The sequence below is a fragment of the Saccostrea echinata genome, unplaced genomic scaffold (genome assembly GCF_033153115.1).
Source record: "Saccostrea echinata isolate AGI-Se365-2 ecotype Australia unplaced genomic scaffold, CSIRO_AGI_Sech_v1 ptg000028l, whole genome shotgun sequence".
NCBI lineage: Eukaryota > Metazoa > Mollusca > Bivalvia > Ostreida > Ostreidae > Saccostrea > Saccostrea echinata.
Window position 1 is genome coordinate 8,049,242 of NW_026889777.1, and position 20,660 is coordinate 8,069,901.

The following is a 20,660-nucleotide window of genomic DNA, read 5'->3' on the forward strand; positions in this document are numbered from 1 at the left end:
ATAAGGATCAAAGTAATTTACACTGAAATATAAAACCAGATTCAAAAATTTTTCAAATATGGTAAGAAAGTCAACTACGCTTGAGCCAAATGGTGTAAGTTTACAAAAGATATCATCAGTGTTCTACCATTCAGCATTCTTATGTTAATTTAACGTTTTGACTGTTGAATGATACAAATTCAACAAGTTCTTAGCCATAGTTATCCAATTTGAAATTGGACTTGACTTTTTCCATGTTAATTTCTTAAGCAGTATTATTCTGGTTACATAGGGATACATATAAATGCATTATCATTATAAGGAATACAATTCAAGTACTTGGATGTTCTACCATTGAAGTCGCCATGCACAGATTTAATATCTTTCCTGGTTTACCCACTGTATCAGTTTCTTTTCATAATTATATTAGGTTCAGGAATATATGATGATGTACTAGGGAATCATGTACAACACATATATAAATAAATTAAGTTGTTGTGGAGATCAAAATAATTTTTGTCAACTTGAAGCCATTGAAAATAATCTGATGTGTTTATCTGGGGATTTTTATGTGTGGTTTACTGAGATTTTTTTTACAATGTTATATATGTCTGTTGTTATGTTTGCTCAAAGCCCTACATATATTTTTTTTCTCATATATATATATATATATTTAAAGTATGCACTGTCGTAATATACCGTGCAATACAATAATGGACAATATCTATACTTATAAATTAATAAATTTTGCAAATAAACTCCGAAACGGGTGCACCAGAGTTCTTACTTACTCCTCTAAGAATACACTAGATACAAGATGATGTCCGTAAACTATATTTAGATTTCACTCGCATAGTAAGTATCGTACATTAAATTAAAAGTCTACTTTTATTTTCTATAAACAGCCATGAAATAGCAAAAACATGAGTACGGTGGCGTTTCCGGTTGGCGGATCTAAGTTACTGGCAATTTTAATGAAACTGGCAACAAGCAATCGTTTATTTATTTCATTAAACGTCATTACTGAATTATTCAATCAAAACTTGATTTAAATGATATAAAAGAAATAAGTTGTGATAACCGATTAAAAAGGAAAATGTGCAAATTATTTTTGTCATTCACCGATCGTAATATTGACGGAAGCTTCTAGAACATCATATAGCATCGAGCCCGATGTTAAAAAGAAAATAGCTGCTTTAACATAAAAAAAAACTTTTGTGTGAATGGTCATTGACATAATGGTAAATCATTGATAACACTGTAAGTTGTGAATATATTTATATATCAAAAGACTATTACATATAATTAGTAGGTTTTCCTAATAAATTTATCGGTAAAAAATTGTATATATTCCTCACTGAGAGCATCGTGGCAACGAACCCGAAGTACAATTTGGACTTAATTCAATAAACCTGCTTACATGAAAAGAGAAAATTAATGAACAAGGCATTGTTCAAATACAATTATGCTGTAAAATTTTGTACTTTAATCAATACATTTCAGTTTGTTTTTTTTTTGAAAACAGTCTTTTGTATCAAATACTCGGCCTATTCCAGTGGCGGATATAGGAATTTTAAAAAGGGGGGGGGGGCGACCAGTTTGGGGTTGGGGTAGGTGCCCACAGACACAGATTTATTAAATTTTATGTATATTTTGGACACAAAATGGGGGGGGGGGGGGCTGGGCCCCCTCTAAATCCGCCAGTGCATTCATAGGGCGTTATATAAAAGCTAATTTTTACACATGTACTTGGGTCTTGGATTATAAATATGTATGTACCTTATTGATATGTAAAAAAAGAGGTAAGGTACAGTTTTTACATATCAATAAGGTACATACATATTTATAAACCAAGACCCAAGTACCTGTGAATTTTTACCAAAAAAAAAATCAATTTCTCAGTAAAATGTGCATTTCTTGACAGAAATGAAATAAGAGTATCTGAAGTACAATATCCATAACACAGTATATACAATATCCATAACGTAGTATATAACAGGTTTAACAATAAACGTCAATTAATGAAATTGTTATTTAAGTTATACAAGGCCGGGGGGGGGGGGGGGGGATGGAGACGTACTTCTACTTCTACTTCATGCGGGATTTTGAACAAAGTATTTCTTCCTGCTATAAGCCTGTTGGCTGTCAGTAGAAACTACAATATATATATTATTGGATTTTCTGTCGGTAGTGGTATAGATTCAATTCCCCGCGCTTGCGCGGGATTTCATCTAGTGATAATAAATTAAAATGCATCAAGTTTCCCTTTGGTCGTTTTAGGCTGAAAAAAAAAAACAGCACGGACTAATCAATAAATATAGTAAAATTATCAAAATGTTTTTGTAACATGACACCACCCTTTGTTATTTAAAATTAAAAACTGATAAAGGATTTTGTATCTTAGTGCAGTGTACATGTGTACCAAGTTTAAATTAGACCAGACTGTAAGAGGAGTTACTGTAGCATTTTGAAAGAAATTCGATGAAAATTATATTTTTAATAATCATGGCAACACCATTCATCAAAATTAAAAACCGATATAAAAACATGTGTACCTTAGTCTACTTAGGTAGAAAGTTCTAATGAAATCCGAAGAAAAAACTAAAGGAGGAGTAGTCATTGAAGAAATTTCACAGAAATTTCTATTTTTAATAACAATGGCAATGCCGTTTATCAAAAACCGCTGTAAAGAATTATGTATCTTAGTGTAGTCTTCCTGTGTGCGGACTAAAACTGTAGTAGAAGTGTTTTGAAACGATTTTACAGAAAATTTCTATTTTTTAGTCACGATGGCAAGACAGTTCATCAGAATGAAAGACTATTAAACCAAAAAAATATATGTATCCAAAATTATGAATCTTTGTGTATAGCTAGTCTACTTGTGTGCCCAGTTAGTAATATTGAACTGTATGATGAGTAGCATTTTGAAAAATTGTTTACAAACTGACAGACACATAAGCTCTTCTGGTCTCAGCCTGTCGAGTTAAAGTTGCCAAACACATATTCCTTATAAAATGTTTTTTTATGACCCCGTAATCGAAGATTCGGAGGTAAATAGTTTTGCCCTGTCTGTCTGTCTGCCTGTTGTTTTGTCATAACTTTTGATTGATTGGAGCTATGGCTTTCATATTTCACTTGTGTATTCCTTGTGACAAAACCTTCCTCTGGGTACCAACATATTTGACCTCTTGTCCTTGGAGTATGACCCACTTTTGCAAAAATTTACCCAAATTTAACCTAAATTGGAAATAACTTTTGAACAGTTCGTCCTAATACTTTCATTTTCCACAAGTGTATTCATCGTGACAAAACCTTTCTGTGGGTGTAAATTTTTTTGACCTTGACCCTAGAGTTTGACTCACTTTTAAAAAAAATCTTCAAACTTGGTGATTACTTTTGAACATTAGGAACAAGGGCTTTCAAATTTCACAGGTATATTCCATGTGGAAAAAAAACACTTCCTTTGGAAATCAACAATTCTGACTTTGGAGTTTGTCTTACTTTGAAAAACTTTTTACCTTCGCCATAACTTTTGATTACGTGGTGCTAGGGCTTTTATATTTTGCATTTGTACTTTTTAAGATAATGTCTTCCCCTGCATATTATTAATTTTGACCCTCTGACCTTGGATTTGACTCACTTTTAGAAAATATTAACCTTGACCATAACTTTTTGAATGGTTGGTGCTTGGGCTTTCATATTGACACAAGTCCTTTCTTTGAGTAACAACATTTTTGACCTCTTCTCCTTGGATTTTGAATTGCATTTGAGAAACTTTAATCTTCCCCATAAGCTGCCATACGGAGGCATCAGTGTTTCACAAAACACCTTTTTTGTTTGTTTTGTTTTGTTTTTGCTGGAAAAATGCGAAATGAAGAAAAAGCTTTAAAGCTTTTAAATACCTTTATGAATGATTTAATGAATAAGGATATTGCTAAAATCTTTTCATATTACTATTTTCAATTCAGTTCAAATGACCAAAAACAAAAAAACAAAACAAAACAAAACAAAACATGAAATTGAATTTTCCATGAATAAAGATGCATTTAATGTTAAATTCAGAATGCGATACCTTTTTTTTTTTATAAGTCATTAATACCTTGTCACAAGGAAGTTGTTTAATACTGCTTTATTTCCTTATTACTATATAAGGAAGTTTGTTAAATTCGTATACCGTCTAAATGATACAAATTATTTTAATCAGTTCAAAAGTTAGGATTTGTGTTTGTTTTGTCGTTGATTTTTTTTGAAATTAATTAAATCATGTTGCAATGAGTTTTCCACTTTTTTGGTGCCCTAAACTTCCTGGGAATAAAGTGTTCTGTGTAACTATCACAAACAGTAAGACATGATCATACAGTTAAATAATGGTGTCTTTATTTTCAGTACATTTTAGATGCATATTGAAGGCATAATAATTATAAAGAACGAATAGGTACTGAAACATCACACACATGAAAGCCACTAGATTTGATAATGAGGTCATGTACAGCAATTCACAGCATAGAACTGCTGTTGGATTTAAAAATTGTACACATGCGCATTAAGTAACATTTTTGTAAACACAAGCGGAAAAATCAAAAGTGTACCATGAGGAGTCTGAATGTGTATTGAATACTCCTGCTCGCTTCTCCGGTTAAATGTGGCGGTAAAGCTTGACTTAAAAAAAAAAAAAGAACCATTTTCTTTACATCAATGTAATGTAGTTTGCCTTTCGACATTATGCAACTAAAAAGTAAAAACCATTGTTACAACTAAGTATATAACAAAATAACAAATAAACTTAATCAGTTAAACAGTAGTATATCAGATCCAGCTTCCAAACAGATTGAGCTTCTCTACATCCAGTATCATCAGACTTTTGGTTTTCTCCATCATTGGATTCCAGTTTTAAAGGTGACACATGCTTGAATAAGCTGCAAATTTCAGCATGTCAGCATAACTCATTAGAAATCATATTCATGTTGTATTTCTCTTACACTTGCTGTATATATATACATGAATGTAATAAAGAACTAACAAAAAATAAGTTCTTACAAGTGCATGCAACGAATATTATAATGTAATTTATCGCACGACATGCGATAAAAACCAATAAATTACATTAGCTAGGTAAATATACAAGATAAGACCATAATTACAATAGAACTAAATATACAAGCAAATTTAATGTGAAGTTCTCACAAGAACTTTACAAACATGGTTTTGGCCCACTATTATTATTTATATCAAAACCTTACTACACATATTTGGGTATTCCTATTATACAAGCATCAAAATTAGTGTTTGGAAAAGAAGCATACAATATAACTGTTAAAACATCAGGTAAAACTCACTTATTATCATTTATACAGTCACAGTTAATACATGCAGATGTAACATGAATTGTTTCAGTTATTGGTTACATCTTTCTGAATATTAATAACTGACCATCACTGTTCTTATGGAGGTAGAGTTTAGAATTTTCTTGCTTGATGACAATGCATCACTGTCTATGTATACAATACCTGTGTAAGCTCAATTTAATAGGCTTTGTGAAGCAAACTAAAGTCTACCTTATAAACAATATACATTAGAATTACAATTTATGTAAAATATTGGTACCTGGCAAAATTTAGATAACTGGATGTTTTGCAAGAGATTCATACAAGTCTCTCTGTTCAGGTGAGCTAAAAAAAGCTCTGTTTAAGCTTTACACTTGTATACACACAAACAGAATACATATTGTATACAGTGTACACACAGAATATGCCTCGTATACAAACAAAAAAATACACATTGCATACGCAAAGAATATGCCTTGTATACATACAAACAAAATGCCTCCATAAAAACCAGACTTCTTCCTGACACCAAGAACTACAGACAAATCTTGGTATCTCACTTTGATAAAACAGAGAATTCCAGATATGGAGACTGATATCTAGAAGAAGGTTGGGACAGTCAATTCAAGTCGACATGTCCCTGATATTAAGACAATAATAAAGTAAAGATACCCTTGTCCATCTGTAGTTTCATTTATCTGAAAACCGTAACTTATTATTTTTCAGGCAAAGGTCTAGCAAACATTTTCAAGATAAGTTATATAATAGATGTATGTAGATTGAACCATTAATTTGAAAACAAATGCTCTTAACATTCTCTTTTAAAGATATATATGTACTATGACAGAGTAAAAATCTCAGCATATTTCTCCTTTCAGAAACATTTTTAAAGAACTTATCGTACTGAGCCTTTATGAAATAAACCAGAAATGCTATTTTTCTGCATACATATACATGTACATTAAAATCTCCAAAATTGAACCAGCTAGTCAATATATGTTTCAAAGTATAGAATTAAAATCAAAGCACATGCAATCAAGATGATTCATAACTTGTGTTAATGTTACTGTATGTATAAAACAGTAATGATCTCTTTCAGATGAAGACTGTTCAAATATCATGTTAATAAAAAACATATTTAAAGCATTATCTCCATACAAACTAGCTATACATGTGTGAATAAAGTTCATATGAATTATGATTGACAAGTTTTTGTGATCATTATGACATTATACATTATAAAAATTTGCACTGCTATAGTGATAAATTAAATCATACTTGCAAAATAAAATATGCATCCATTTGAGTAAAACTATAAATCCAACATCTGAATGACCTTTGTCCTTGAAGTTGTCCTAGATTGTAATGCACTCTCAAGGTCAAATATGGTTCCTTGCTTTTTTATAACTGTACGTCAAAGACAAGGACCAAGACCAATGTCTGGAGTGAAATTTGTCGAGTTTTAATGGTTATAAAATGGTACACTTTCGTTTCTTGCTCTTTTTGTTACTAGTTTTACCATTGGTCTGTCGGCTTGCTTCCATCTTCCTGTCTCTTATTGCCCTCATTAAATCATAAAATACCTACAAAAATAAAGAAGGGTTGTATTAAAACCAGTGTCACTATATAACAGATAAGCTTAAGGTAAAACATGACCACTTGTGGTCATGTTTTGTGTTCTTGTTATTATACCCAGTTATATTTATAGATTACTTCTTTAGTCATAGACCATAGCAGATAGACCATAGCAGAAACTAAAAAAAAATTTAATCTATTGTAATCTTGACTGAACTGCTATTCCCTTTAAAAAAAATATATAAGAAAAAGCATCGCTAAATAAAAGCAGTGTGCAAAATGGACAATGTTGGTAAATGATTATAAAGAATTTAAAACAATATTTTATTGTAATCACTCACAATTAAAGAGGATCATATGGCATAGATACCAGATTTTTTGTATTATTGGACAGAAAGTGGGAATATATGTTACATGGCATTTAAAAGATATATATATAGTAATTGACACAATGGTACATATAACACAGGTAAAATTATGTAATATATCAGGTAGTCCTTTTTATGACCTTTCAAAGTTATGAAAACTTATCTAATACTTTAACATTACCAAAGCAAAAACATCAGGAAATCATAATGAACGGAGTTCAATGGCAAATGATATATGAAAAAGTAGAACATGCGGTATTCTGAAAATATAGTATATTATCTCATTATTTATAGCAGACATGAACTTTTATAAATAAGGTATAGCATGGCAGCAAAATAGAACTAAATGAGAGGATTGAGCCAAAGAATCTCCAAGTGTGTTGTTTACCAAAATTGATCACATGACAATCACATGACCACACAACATTTAGTAGTACGTTCTGGGACGGGTTCTTTGGGAGCATTAGCTGCCTTTTTTTCTTTAATGGCTCGCATTAAGTCATAAAACACCTGAAAATGGACAATTCAATCACTGATTTAGTGTAAGGTAAAGAATTTGATTTTAATCAATTTAAAATGATAGAAACTTTATTTCAAGATTAATTTACACATGAAGATGTAAATTTGGGCTGTAGAGTACCATTTTTTTAATTTAAAACTCTACTTATTTACAAATAAATATATAGAACTAGGATAAATATACTGCAGCAATGTGTAATCACGTCAAAAGCCATGTTCCTTGTATTGCTACAAAACACTATATGAGAAAAGTTACCTTGTATGAAATTCTCACCTTTAATTTAAGTCTTCATTACCTAAATAATTAAGCTTTAGGGGGACATGGGATTGAGTATGTGTAGTATTATTATAAGAGTGTTTGGTTTATTGTTGCAGAATTTGGAAAACAGTTGGGGGGGGGGGGGTTAAGGATCATTATAAATGATGTATAGAACTGAACTTTATTTTTTGATTCAATTAAGTTACTTTCATTCATTATTCTTGAAATGTATAACTTTCAATAATGAATTGAAATCTTTAAAGCAAAACTTAAACTATTGATAATATATGTCACTCTTAATGAAATTATTAAACTTTAAGGTATTGTTATGAGGTGAGAAAACAAGCAGGATTCATTGGTGAGGATACCCGAGTGTAAAATAAGTCTGTATAATACATGTGTTTATATTCTAATGATGGAACATTTGTGCAATAAATTAAGAAGTCCATGGACCACAAGTCTTATAATTTGGCATCAAAACACTTTTAAATGACTTTAAAAACTTTGTGCAAAGTTTGTCTGCTATCTTAGAACAAGGAAAGATTTTTCACTTGTGTTGCAGCTATCAAATTAAATCCAAATTTGAATGCCAACTGCTTTAAATTCAAGTCTTTTTATTTACTTCTGTCTTTATCCTGCCTGAGATATTGGACTTTAGTATCTTTCACATTAAATACCAAGCTTTAGGCAAAGAAACAATCGTTATATATTTTCAGATTTACTTTTAGCTTCAAACCTCTGCATATTACACAACTTTAGAACATTCAGTTTATTTCTCACAAAATTTAGAATATCTAATTAAGGTACATTGGAATTTCTTGACAAAACTTTTATATCAACTGCAAGAGCTTTACTCTTGCATTTTAACAGTTTATTTTCCACAATAGTCAAGATCAATATATGCATAACAATATACTACACTTCTATATTCCGGTATATAAGTTACATATCTTCAGTTGCAATGAAGTTTATGTCAGAGAACACATGTGTGAATGATATAAATCTCATTTTTGTTCAACACAGGGTCCACTATTTTATGTTCCAGTGTTTGGGGGGTATGCTATAAGATCAGACAACAGCCTTTGGAGGAATTGTCACTAGGAGTCACGTCCTTTGATTTCCTGTCCCCCTGCCTTTGTGTAGGCAGGGTAATACGTCGATTTATTGTCCCCACCCTCATACCTGACTTACTTTGCTTGATCATGCGTAACAGATCATAAAAACACTGTCAAAATAAAGAATAAAAAAGTGTCTACATATTATCAGGAGTAAAAATATTCATTAGTGTCAATAGTTAAAGAGAAAACATATTTATATTAACTCTGCGATTACAAAACAGTAGATCTCTATCTCTCTCTCCTCATAACCGCACATTAACACATCATATACACGTAAGAAAGACAACTCTAGTTATCAATAATTGGATTTCTATCAAATTGCAGATCACTCTTATCACATAAATCCATTTCATAATTGCCTCTAATGTAAATGGAATGCCATTTCCTAGATTATTTATAAATATATCTTATCCATTTTGTTTAAACGATGTGATACAGATGTATGAAAAGGTGCCAGCAATCATCTAAACAGAATTCATGTGGTGCCCAAGTAAGAGTAGGAAATTTTACACATTAATTTCACAACAAAAAAGTGTGAAGAATGTCTTCTTATAAGAAAATGCCTACTGTCCACTACATACTGCAACAAGATGTGTTGGGTGACACATTTAAGAGTACTTACTGCAATATTTATATTTTTGTCAAAATTCAAAGAATCAATCTTTATAAAATTGATGTCTTTTTGCAGAATGCTTTAACAGCTGTTTTGTATGTATACTTCACATACTGAAAGACTTCAGACACCTGTGTTAGACATGCACTTTATCTGTGTCTAACAGCACATCACAGAATGTTCAGCTCAACAGATTTCAAGGAAAACACAAGAAAACCTAGGTTTCTATAACACCTGAATGTTTTCACAGCTAATGTAAAAAAAAAAAAATCCAAGCCCTGGAAATGTTTAAATAACTGGGAAAATCAAAAACCTTTATACCAGAATGTTTTAATAATGCATACACTACTATATCAAGAAAACAAAATTGAAAATCTTATTATGCATATCAAATTATGACATTATTTCAAATCTGGTATGCCCATGTGAGCATTTCAAAAGCTTTTCTGCATGTTCAATGTGGTATAACTAATTTTCCACAATTACAAACAAATATCTAACCATTGCAAATGTGTTCTAAATCAAGAAAAGAAGCCCCCATCCCATGCATGGGAAATCACTCCCTAAATTAGCTTCTAATGAAAACTGCACTACCTCATAGACTCTGTGATAAGACGGGCATGCAATGAGAGATAACAGTCTGAGGAAGCTAATCAGGCAATGAAAAACACCTACAAGAAATCATCAACTTAAATCTACAGATCTCCGGGAAATTAATACAGGGAGTGGGCTAACAACTGCCTTCAAATGGAAAATTTGGCTCGGACTTTTATCCTGCTTTTCTTACAACTTGTATACACTCATACACAGTGTAGTCATGAATCTCATTGTGTATCATGTTTGATTAAGAAATTTAGGAAATCATCATGGTCATTGGTTGAAAGATAGAGTTAAACTGATAAATGACTGCAATGATCAGTAGATTCCATGGTAAAATCATTAATCACTATACTTTGAGGTATATATCTGAGAAAATCTCTATCATCTAGTTTTTGTTTCACACCTGTAAGCTTTATTAACAGTTTAAATGATGCTCAGCAACACTGCCAAAATTTAAAAAAGAAAAGAAAAGACATATATATGTTTACACAAACAAGGAAGGAAGTCCTTACTGATGTTTACAAAATTCTGTTTCAGTGCACTGAGGAGATGGATTCTTTAATTGTTGGTTCAACTTGTTTCCAAACCAATTTGTTTATTTGTTTCAATATTGATGCTAGAGTACAAGTATACACTGATAGACACTCTCAAAAATTATGTCATTAGATAAACGGAACTATCAAGGTCTATATTTAAAACATGATTAACAGACATTAAAACATTTAAACATATGTTCTTTTGAACTTGCACACAAATGAATTTGGTGTTATCAAAAGCCAATATTTACTAACCAAGCTACAAACATGTATCATTGAAAAATAAATAGCAAAGCACAAAATCCCCCTTAAACACATTTTGCCTCATAAAAAGCCAGTATTATCAAGGCACTTAATTTTGAAGTGAATAAACTCGTAGTGTATTTTGTTCACATTAATTCTTTTAAATACATTTTGGTTTTTTTTCCCTTCCTAATCCTATTGGTTTACAGTGGTCAAGTTTAATGACTGGGAAATCTTTATTAATATACACAACATGGGACCTAATATTGTACAAATTTATCCTATAGGGCAGAAAAATAAAATACTTAAAATGAAAGGAAGGGCCTACAGAATGTATGTTAACGCAAGTAACATTCATGTGATAAATAAAACCTATAGATTTATTTATGTTTATGTGGGGAAGAAAAATACTTATGATGGTCACGTCTTTTTTCCAATGAATACAGTGTTGCTGTAATGTTGTAGAATGTTTATTTTGATTAATTACATATTTTGCTGCTTGTGTCATCAAAGTTTAAGATGTCGACTAAATATCTAGGAGACACAATGAGTAAGGAGAGAATAAGGACAAATGAAAATGAAAATTGTACATGGATAAATCAATTTTAATTTGCTTCACATTTTGTCCAGAAAGTCCCCAAATAAAGGGAGGGGACATTCAGAGCAGGTCACTGCTGAACTGAACCAGCATATATATAAATCACAATCAGGTTAGGGGACATAAATGTCTTCATTAATGGACATCTTTACACTTGCCAGCATAATCCATTGCTTGTTAAAGCCTAGGGACAGATTTAAACTAATTCAATTATTCCACAAAAAAAAAAATTCACAGCTAACAAATAAGCATTTCCTTTACCAGGATGCATGTTTTTTTTTCAAGAACATTGTATCTATTACATGTATTAGGCTTGTCATTCATGGATTAGATTTATATCCATCATCGAATCAAATATTTCCATACTTTATCTACATATTCTTTGTGAAACAACATGTTTCATTATATATTTATTTACTGTCCTTGTAAAATCTATACAAATGCAAATGGTTCATAACACTACTTCATCAGAATTGAAGCCTTCATAGGAGGGTCAGAGCGCATGCAGCGGCGATTATGATGTCACAAACAACACCTAAAACAACGTTGCAAACAATGGTTGCAAAGACCAGAGCCAGCTGTGTATCTGAGCAGGAAAAATGCTAGGCAAGCCTATCGCTGGATTATTTTCCAAAGATTTCGATGTCTTCCACACAATGAAAGGAAAAACTGAAGTCATACATATAACTTGCAATCTGGACATTTTTAATCTTAGGAATTTGACAATCTTCTATACATGTATTTGTTTAAATCCTATATTATAATTAGTGTGTACTTGAATTAGTGGACAAGAACCAGGGCAAAAGGCGCTAAAATAAAATTTACTGCTAAAATAAGAACAATTACGGTATCTAACCATTCACAGGTTGTATGTTAATCTAACACTCTCCTGACTTAGCCCCTATTCTATATTCTCTCTCTTTATATTGTGAGGGGTAGCCTAATCTCCTTCATAATGCCTGTATGTTGTATCCTAATGTAACACCCTCAGAGCCCTTTTCTATATTTTGTTACTTTATATTGTGTGGGGTAGCTTAAACTAATTGATAATGCCAGTATGAAATTTGAGCAACTACCATCTTCCTTGTTTTCAATTTTACAATAATCACCAGAACAAGAGAAGCAGTGATATTAAGGTTTTACCAAAGGTCAACATGCCCAAAAATTTATTTTTACAACAGCTCCAAAACTATGTGAGGTATAAAGTTAAAACTTTTACAGTTTATAAATATATCATTGATTAACAGATAGAAAGTATCACTTAAAAACAAATATTTAAAAAAAAATATTTTTTGAGAAAAAACAATTTCAAAAAATTTGCATATTTTAAAAAAATGCACCTGCTTAATTCTGTACTTTTAGTGAAAACCATCATTGAAGAAATAATATATGTTTATCAATGAAGGGCAAGTTGGACGTGAATGGTCTCTGAAAGGCTATTATTGAAAGCATGACATGTATAAAGACAAGTACCCTATAAAATCCGCCATTTGCAATGTACTTTCGGTTTCAAATCTTAATATTTGGACAAAATAAACAGGGAAAACAACTTTCCAGAGACTATCGAAGTCCAACTTGCTTTTCATAGATAAACATATATTGTTTCTGCAATGATGGCTTTCACTAGAAGTACGGAATTAATTAGGTGTATTTTTAAAAAATATATGCATTTTTTTTAAAGAATTTTTCTCGTTAAATACTTTCTTTAAGTATTTGTTCTCAAGTGATACTTTCTATCTGTTAATCAATGATACATTTATAAACTGTAAATGTTTTAACTTTATACCTCACATAGTTTTGGAGCTGTTGTAAAAATAAATTTTTGGGCATGTTGGCCTTTGGTAAAACCTTAACAGATATCCACTGGTCTTGACTTATTACTTAACCATCATTCTCTGCAGGACAGATCAAAAATAAAATCCCTTCCATCACAAACTACTGAAATTAGAATCTATAGCCATTATTCCTGTTGTATTTCTACCTTTCCTTTTAGACTCAACAGCAGATCAATTTCCAGTGTTCTACTCTATAAAACACAATGACTTCCCTGTGCATGTCACTCCATACAATAAAGCCTATTCATGTCCTTGCTTCTGTGTTGTGTATGCTTCCTTGACTGACAATTTCAAACAAATGTTTTTCACAAGAACTCAAGCAAAATTTCATGCTGCAGAAATGCTAGATCATTTCAACAGCTCGATTTTCTTTCATTTAAAACATTTTCTCTAGATGGTATACTTTCCTTACCTTATCGACATTAGCTCTAGTTTTAGCTGACGTTTCTACATAAGGTACGTTCCACTGTTTAGCCCTCTCTTGAGCTTCTTCCACACTGACGTATCGCTTGTCTTCTAAATCCGCCTTATTACCCACTAAGAGAAATGGTATTGTGTCGTCATTCTTTACTCGTAAAATTTGTTCCCTACAAAATATACAATAAAAACAATATGATTCGAAATTTTTAATGCTATCATTTATTTTTTTAATATTAAACTGATTACAATTACTGTAGATAACTTTACGATCTACATGTAAGGGTAGTCCCTAAGAACTGAAATAGGAGGGGGCATCAAAAAAGTATGAGGGTGGTCTGGGGTTCCTCCCCTAACAAGGGGTTGAGGGGTAATACCAGAGTAGCCAGGGGATATCATCATTATAGGCAGGGAAATTCCCCGCCCCCCAGGTCTTAGGGACAACACTTAAATGTTATTAACCATGAATCATTCATGATAGAGCAGGTATCTCAGACTCTGCAATTGTGATTGTGACAATATTGATCTGACCTTGACCCTTCCTGTATGACCTTGACCTGATCCCTCTTGACCTTCACCTCGGCCAAATACAAAATCTTTATCTCATATAGTTCAAAAGTTACTACCAAGAAGACCAAGGTTAAAGTTGTTGATGAACAAACAATAGGTTTTTAAGCAGTAACTAGTAACTCTCTCAAGACATACCATTTCACTTCATTTTTAACATAAGTAATTAGAAATATTTTAGAAAATTCAAACTGCAGAAAAAAAGAATTCCAGTCCAAAAAATCTTTCAAGCAATTCCTGATAATGTTATATAACTTAAAACATGCACTATGTGGTGGTATTCTTGTATCAATTAAGAAGTACATTACAAAGTCTAATCAATGGATCATGTTTTATAATAATCTATAAATTCCTTATTCTTTTGAACCAATTCCAGAAAATAAATTAATCTTTTCATTTATTTTTGTTCGTAGAATTTTATATCCTCCAAAAAGCAGACAAAGATTTCTAGCATTTACATGTACAATATACCTTGTTTAAATGATCTGTTCTTTAACGAGATCAGATGTTCAAACACTTGATTTTTTTACTAGCCATTTCTAACAGACAATAAGTTTATTGAGCCCTGACTGCCTCTGAAGCCTGTATTTAACATGTGTTAAAGAATATCATCTGATCTATCATAAAAATGGAATGTTAAGAGTTTTATCAGCTTGGAAAAATATTTGGGAATCTCTGCATAAACAAACTGCCTAAAAATGTAGGATATATATCTACAATGTATTTTCAAACCACATTGTTGTGATGAATGAAAATTTCTATAAAACTTGAATAAGAATAGAACTACATTATCAGGTTAAGGATGTGTGTTAACTATACATATATGTATTTCATTAAAACTAAGGATAGATGCACAATTGTGATATTAAATTCTTCTCTGTTTTCTAGTGTTTTTACATTAAGCATTTAACTAGTTTTTCAAACTTGTTCCTTACTTTCTCTTCCAAGTTACCACAGCAAAAGAAATTGTAAGTTATACATGTATATCCAGTTGAACTTCAGTATCTTGAACAATGATATCTCGAATGCGTGATGGATATGTCAAAGTGAATTTGAAGTCTTAACTGCTTATTCTTTTAAGTATTTTACCCTCAGTATCCAGCATTTTTCTTCCTTATATAACTGGTACCAGTAAACGGTACCATTTCCAATGCCAAAAAACTTTAATTTTCCCCAATTTTGAGACTAAAATTTCCCAATTCAACTGCTGTCGAATAGAGTGTGATATCCTTATTCTTTTTATATGAAACATTGTACGGGTTACTGTATGTGTACATAAAAATGTGGGCTTCATATTTTAGCGGTTTTGGCGCAGACAACGATGCACTAATTCATGAATACCGCTAAGAAATCATTTATAAATACAATATACGGCACGGACATGTATAGCGCTAATTCATGATTTAGCCAACAACTCCATTCCCAGTGATTGCACTAAATTTTGAATATGCCAATTTATGTACACGTACAGTATCTAAATGTTTAATTTTCTCTTAAATCGAAAGTAGAGATCAGTGGCAATATGGCAGGATGCGTGTTGTTGACACATGCTAGTATCTTACATTTTTGACAACTTGAAAGCATGACAATGTGAGAACAAGGGACTTTAATATGTAAAACAATGAATATTTGTTGATTATTCTTTAAAGCGTGAATAAATAGGTATTGAAGTTTGAATAAACGTGAAATAAATTTCATTAGTTGACATAACAGAAAATTCCCATTTGTTCTATTTCGACACTATTTTTTCCAATTGAATTGGTACTGGACCCATTCCCAATGGGTAGAAAAAAAATTGCTGATATCTCAAAGCCTCTGATATCTCTAAGTTTTGTCTTTGTCCCATCTAGTTTGAGGTAGCAAGATTTGACTGTATGTTTATACATGTATGAGGGTCACCCCACATATGACAATCCAAAAAGATTCAGATTGACAAATATTCTAAAAAACTTGAAAACAAACAAAATGGCTTTGAGAGAATAAGTAAAATCAGAATAATTTTTTCAAACCTTTTCTTTTTTTCTTCATATCATGCATTCTAAAGCAGAATAGGATCTAAGCAATTTTGAAATAAATCTATAAATAAAACTGGAGTGGTTCAACTTATATTTGATGTTGACAAATGAACTTTGGTCTAACACAATTTGGATGCAAATGCATATCAGTACCAATAATGTTATTTATAAACATTACACCCTCCAGAATAAGTATATATCAAAACAAGTAATTTCCCTCTCCAATGTAAAATAAAGGACTCAAGAACTTTGACCCCAAAGGCTATGATATAAAATACTCAGTCTATATAGGGAAGTAAGATGAAGTGGCATTATTTTTGGATACCTAAAGATGCCTGTACATTTGTTTCGTTCTCAGATGTGACAGATGACATTATTGACCTATTTTAAACTGCCAATTTGATGATTTTTTTTTCAGTTCAGTGCAGCATGTAACTGATTTATGTAACCATAAAAATTATCCATATACAACACCACAGCATTTCTAATAGATCTGAATCCATAGCTTGATTATCACAAGAGATTACAACACAGGTGTTCAACAAAATGTTTGAATTTCTGCTGAAGTTTGGAGAACAGCTGTAAAAATGTGTTTCAATTGCCTGATAAGTCAAGGAAATAGACTTCTTGCTTGTGATTTTTAAATCAATTTTTGGTTCATTTTCCTGTTTTTCGTTTCCGTTATTGAACTTCCATTTTAAACTTTAATTTCATGAATGAAACTATCCTCAGAATGCCAGGGGTACCAAGACTACCGTGGGACCCCTGGCTCATTTCATTCAATATTTCATGGGCTGACTGTAGTGACGTCTTTCTGAAAAATTTCAAATCTTGATTGTTTTTCTTATTTCTCAACCAATTGTATTAAGCGGTTCTCTGATAAACAGCTTGTATCACTACTCTAGCATCCTAGAAGTTCACGGCGAGTTACTTTTGACTTGGCGCCGCGTAACGTATATAAGGAGCATAGGGACGTTAAGCAAGGCTCTTTCTTGTAGGAGTACTTGTACTACGTGCGTTTAAGGTGTCAACTGAATCCTTTCTTTTTACATTATCTACCTATTTATGGAAGCTTTAATTTGATTGGTGCTTCTCAATGAGAGAAGAAAGCCCTAAAATATTGGACGAAATTGGCCAGAGGTCCCACGGCAACGTGTTGACTCAGGACCCCTGACATTTCGAGGATGGAATTAAACTTAAAAACTGTTGGTTACATCAAATTCACCTTTAAAAACAAGTCTAAACCATGTTAACTTCTTGACCACAGTGTTTAGTACTCTTAGGTCGACTATTCGCATAATGATATTCCATGTTAGGGATGTGCACTGTTATCAGTATATCTTATATAATATGAACATTCCATACTAACCTAAAATCTACCGTGGCCTGAAATGATTCCTGCTCTGTTATAGAGAAAAGACACAGAAATCCCTCCCCACTCCTGAAATAATTGTCCCTGATTGCTGCATATTCCTCTTGACCAGCTGTGTCCAAAATGTCAATCTGCACCTCCTCTCCATCTAACACTACCTTCTTTCTGTAGGAATCAGCCTTTGTTGGCTCATAATCTTCAACAAACTACAGAAAGACAATATAAGATATCTGCAGAAAAAGTTAAAACAGTTCATTTTACAGTCTGATATGCTTTTCAAAAAATCTTTTTAGCACAGAAAGATAATTTATTATCAAAAAATCAAAAACCCTGTTAGTCTTTATTCAGGGCTCAACACATTTAAAGGAACCCACCATTCGATATGATTTACCCTCATTTTTTTATCAATAAGTGTGTAACAGGAAGGAAGAAAATGTAGGCTGGACCGGGAATTGAACCCAGGACCCTTGCATCACTAGTCAGGTGCTCTATCAACTGAGCTACCCGGGCCGATATCCACAGCCCAAACCATTACATTCCTCCCTCCTTAAATTGTCTTCGCCCTTGAAGACATAACCCAGGTTCTTAATACTTATAGCCCCTGGCAGGACTATCACCTGCAAGTTTTGGACAGGTAAAAAATACTTTTACGAAAAATAACAGTAAGTTAATAGAACATTTACTGTCTCTATTGCAGTGATTGTGAAGGGCTTGTGCCATATGCCATAGTCCCACCAAAAAGATGAAAAATGACATGTTAAATCAATCAGTCATTGCATCAAAGAGCGTATTCAAATATCCGTGGTAGGTTATAGTCTTGACAATGTTCATAAGAAATATTTTATGTACGACTCGCCCAATTGTCTTACTATCATTCTTAATGCACTCTTTTTAATACAACAAATCTCAATGGTTTAACTCTTCCAAATAATTACCAGTAAACTGTTTCCTGTCACATTTAACACTTTACAACAATGAAGATATAGTACCTAACTGCTTTCAAATTATTATGCTTCAATCAAAATGTTGACCTTAATTATCCAAAAATATGGGTTGTAAGTGGGTTAAAAATTTCTTTACATGTACTGCATGAAGAATAAGAAGTAATTAATAATATATATAAAAGCTTATATTGTGTTTATCATATTAATAAGTCTTTTCATTATTTCTCAAAATGGCCCTTCATAATCTATAGATAGCCTGTTCATTTTGAAAAAAAATTTAAACATTGGCACCATAGTCCCTTTGTCCTTAGAGGCCTTCCCAATCATTGCTATTCTGTAAAAACAGTCTCGTAAAACCTCAACTACACAATGTAGTACTTTCTATATAAATATATAGATAGGTTGCTTCCCGAGCAGAAAGCAATGTCACTCACAATTACTTAAGCTCATACATTCCAATAAATGTTGACTGATAAAACTGCTGAACTGACACATTATTGTAGAGCACCAAATCTTAGCTTTACTCACTTCATCGTACATAAACTGCAGGGTCAGAGCTGATTTTCCCACACCTCCACTCCCTACCATTATCACTTTGTGTATAACCTGTGGTTGCTGAGTCTTTGCCTTCGACATCTTAACTTCTTTTCTTTTTCCTCTTTTTTTTTTTTTTGGTTTGGTGTATTATCCACCAGAAGGAGTCTCTGAAAAATATAATATTAAAGAACAGTTTTATAAATTAAGCAAAAAGAACAAGGGAAACATAAATTACTGCAATCATCCAATCATATTATTATACATCACATGGAGTTTACAAAATGTTGCTTTACTAGTATATGAATCATACAAACACTGAATGACTCACCTTTAATATGATGGTAATTTTATGATTTTTCCCTCGTCAGTTAACAATAAATATTGTAGCAATTATATTTTCACATTATTGTTTTCATTCTTTTTTTTTAAAGGATACTCGTCACTGATGACAACAAATAAGCATTTCCGTGTTATGTATAAGTGGCTCATCACAATCTGGGTGTGACAATTTATTGATGATGCATGGTTAAAATGCACATGTCAAATTTATGGCTTATTGCCTATCTAGAATAAGATGATTACTAAATGTGACTATTTCTCTATCAAAAGAGTCTACAATTTTTTGTTCAAACTATTACGAAAATATAATATCACAATTTTTTTGCCGGCAAAAAGATTTGTTTTGATTTTTCTCCCAGTTCCTGTCTGACCTGCTTGACTTTTGACAGACAAGGTTTGATGTCGCTTAGAATGAAAAAGCTGCTCATTATTTCTTACTTACCTTGTATTCCTAATCACAAATCAAATGCCAGAGAAAATATTTAAAGTGTACTTATTTAAAAATATTCAGCACTTTACGAATCCATTGAATTTCCAAAGTGGAAATGGCGATAATATTAGTGCATTGTGGGAATTTCCCACAGCCATATTTAGGATTGTATTTTGCCAAAACGAAAGTTATTTCTAAAACGCGCGGAGTTTTAAATGTGCTGCCTTTTTACTCATTAATCAAAAATTAAATAAAGAAAGAAACAAATAAACAAAAAAGGGGAGGGAAATAATTTGGCTGATTTATTTTTTAAGTACATGCACCCGTGTTCTCCACACAGTCCAGGAGATGATCAGAATTTAAAACAAGATGTGTTTGTGAAACACTGATGCCCCCATATGACAGCTAAGGGCGAAGGTTAAAGTTTCTCAAATGCAAGTCAAACTCCAAGGTCAAGAGATCAAAACTGTTG

General features: G+C 32.0%; 1 protein-coding gene across 3 annotated transcripts; it reads right to left on the reverse strand.

The window, feature by feature from the left end:
- Positions 1 to 4,334: 4,334 nt before the first annotated feature.
- Positions 4,335 to 20,281, reverse strand: LOC133194090 (ras-related protein Ral-A-like). Of its 3 annotated transcripts, XM_061330051.1 has the most exons (6): positions 20,201 to 20,275; positions 19,411 to 19,586; positions 17,936 to 18,144; positions 13,980 to 14,154; positions 7,635 to 7,756; positions 6,824 to 6,886 (listed from the first exon to the last, which is right to left on the reverse strand). In XM_061330051.1, the coding sequence occupies exons 2-5, from the start codon at positions 19,516 to 19,518 to the stop codon at positions 7,655 to 7,657; spliced, it is 594 nt and encodes a 197-aa protein (XP_061186035.1). In that variant the 5' UTR covers positions 19,519 to 19,586; positions 20,201 to 20,275; the 3' UTR covers positions 6,824 to 6,886; positions 7,635 to 7,654. The 3 variants fall into 3 exon arrangements, with proteins under 3 accessions (XP_061186034.1, XP_061186035.1, XP_061186033.1); XM_061330050.1 differs by lacking the exon at positions 7,635 to 7,756 and having other exon boundaries at positions 4,335 to 6,886; positions 20,201 to 20,276; XM_061330049.1 differs by lacking the exons at positions 6,824 to 6,886; positions 7,635 to 7,756 and adding an exon at positions 9,070 to 9,249 and having other exon boundaries at positions 20,201 to 20,281.
- Between the last annotated feature and the right edge of the window lie 379 nt (positions 20,282 to 20,660).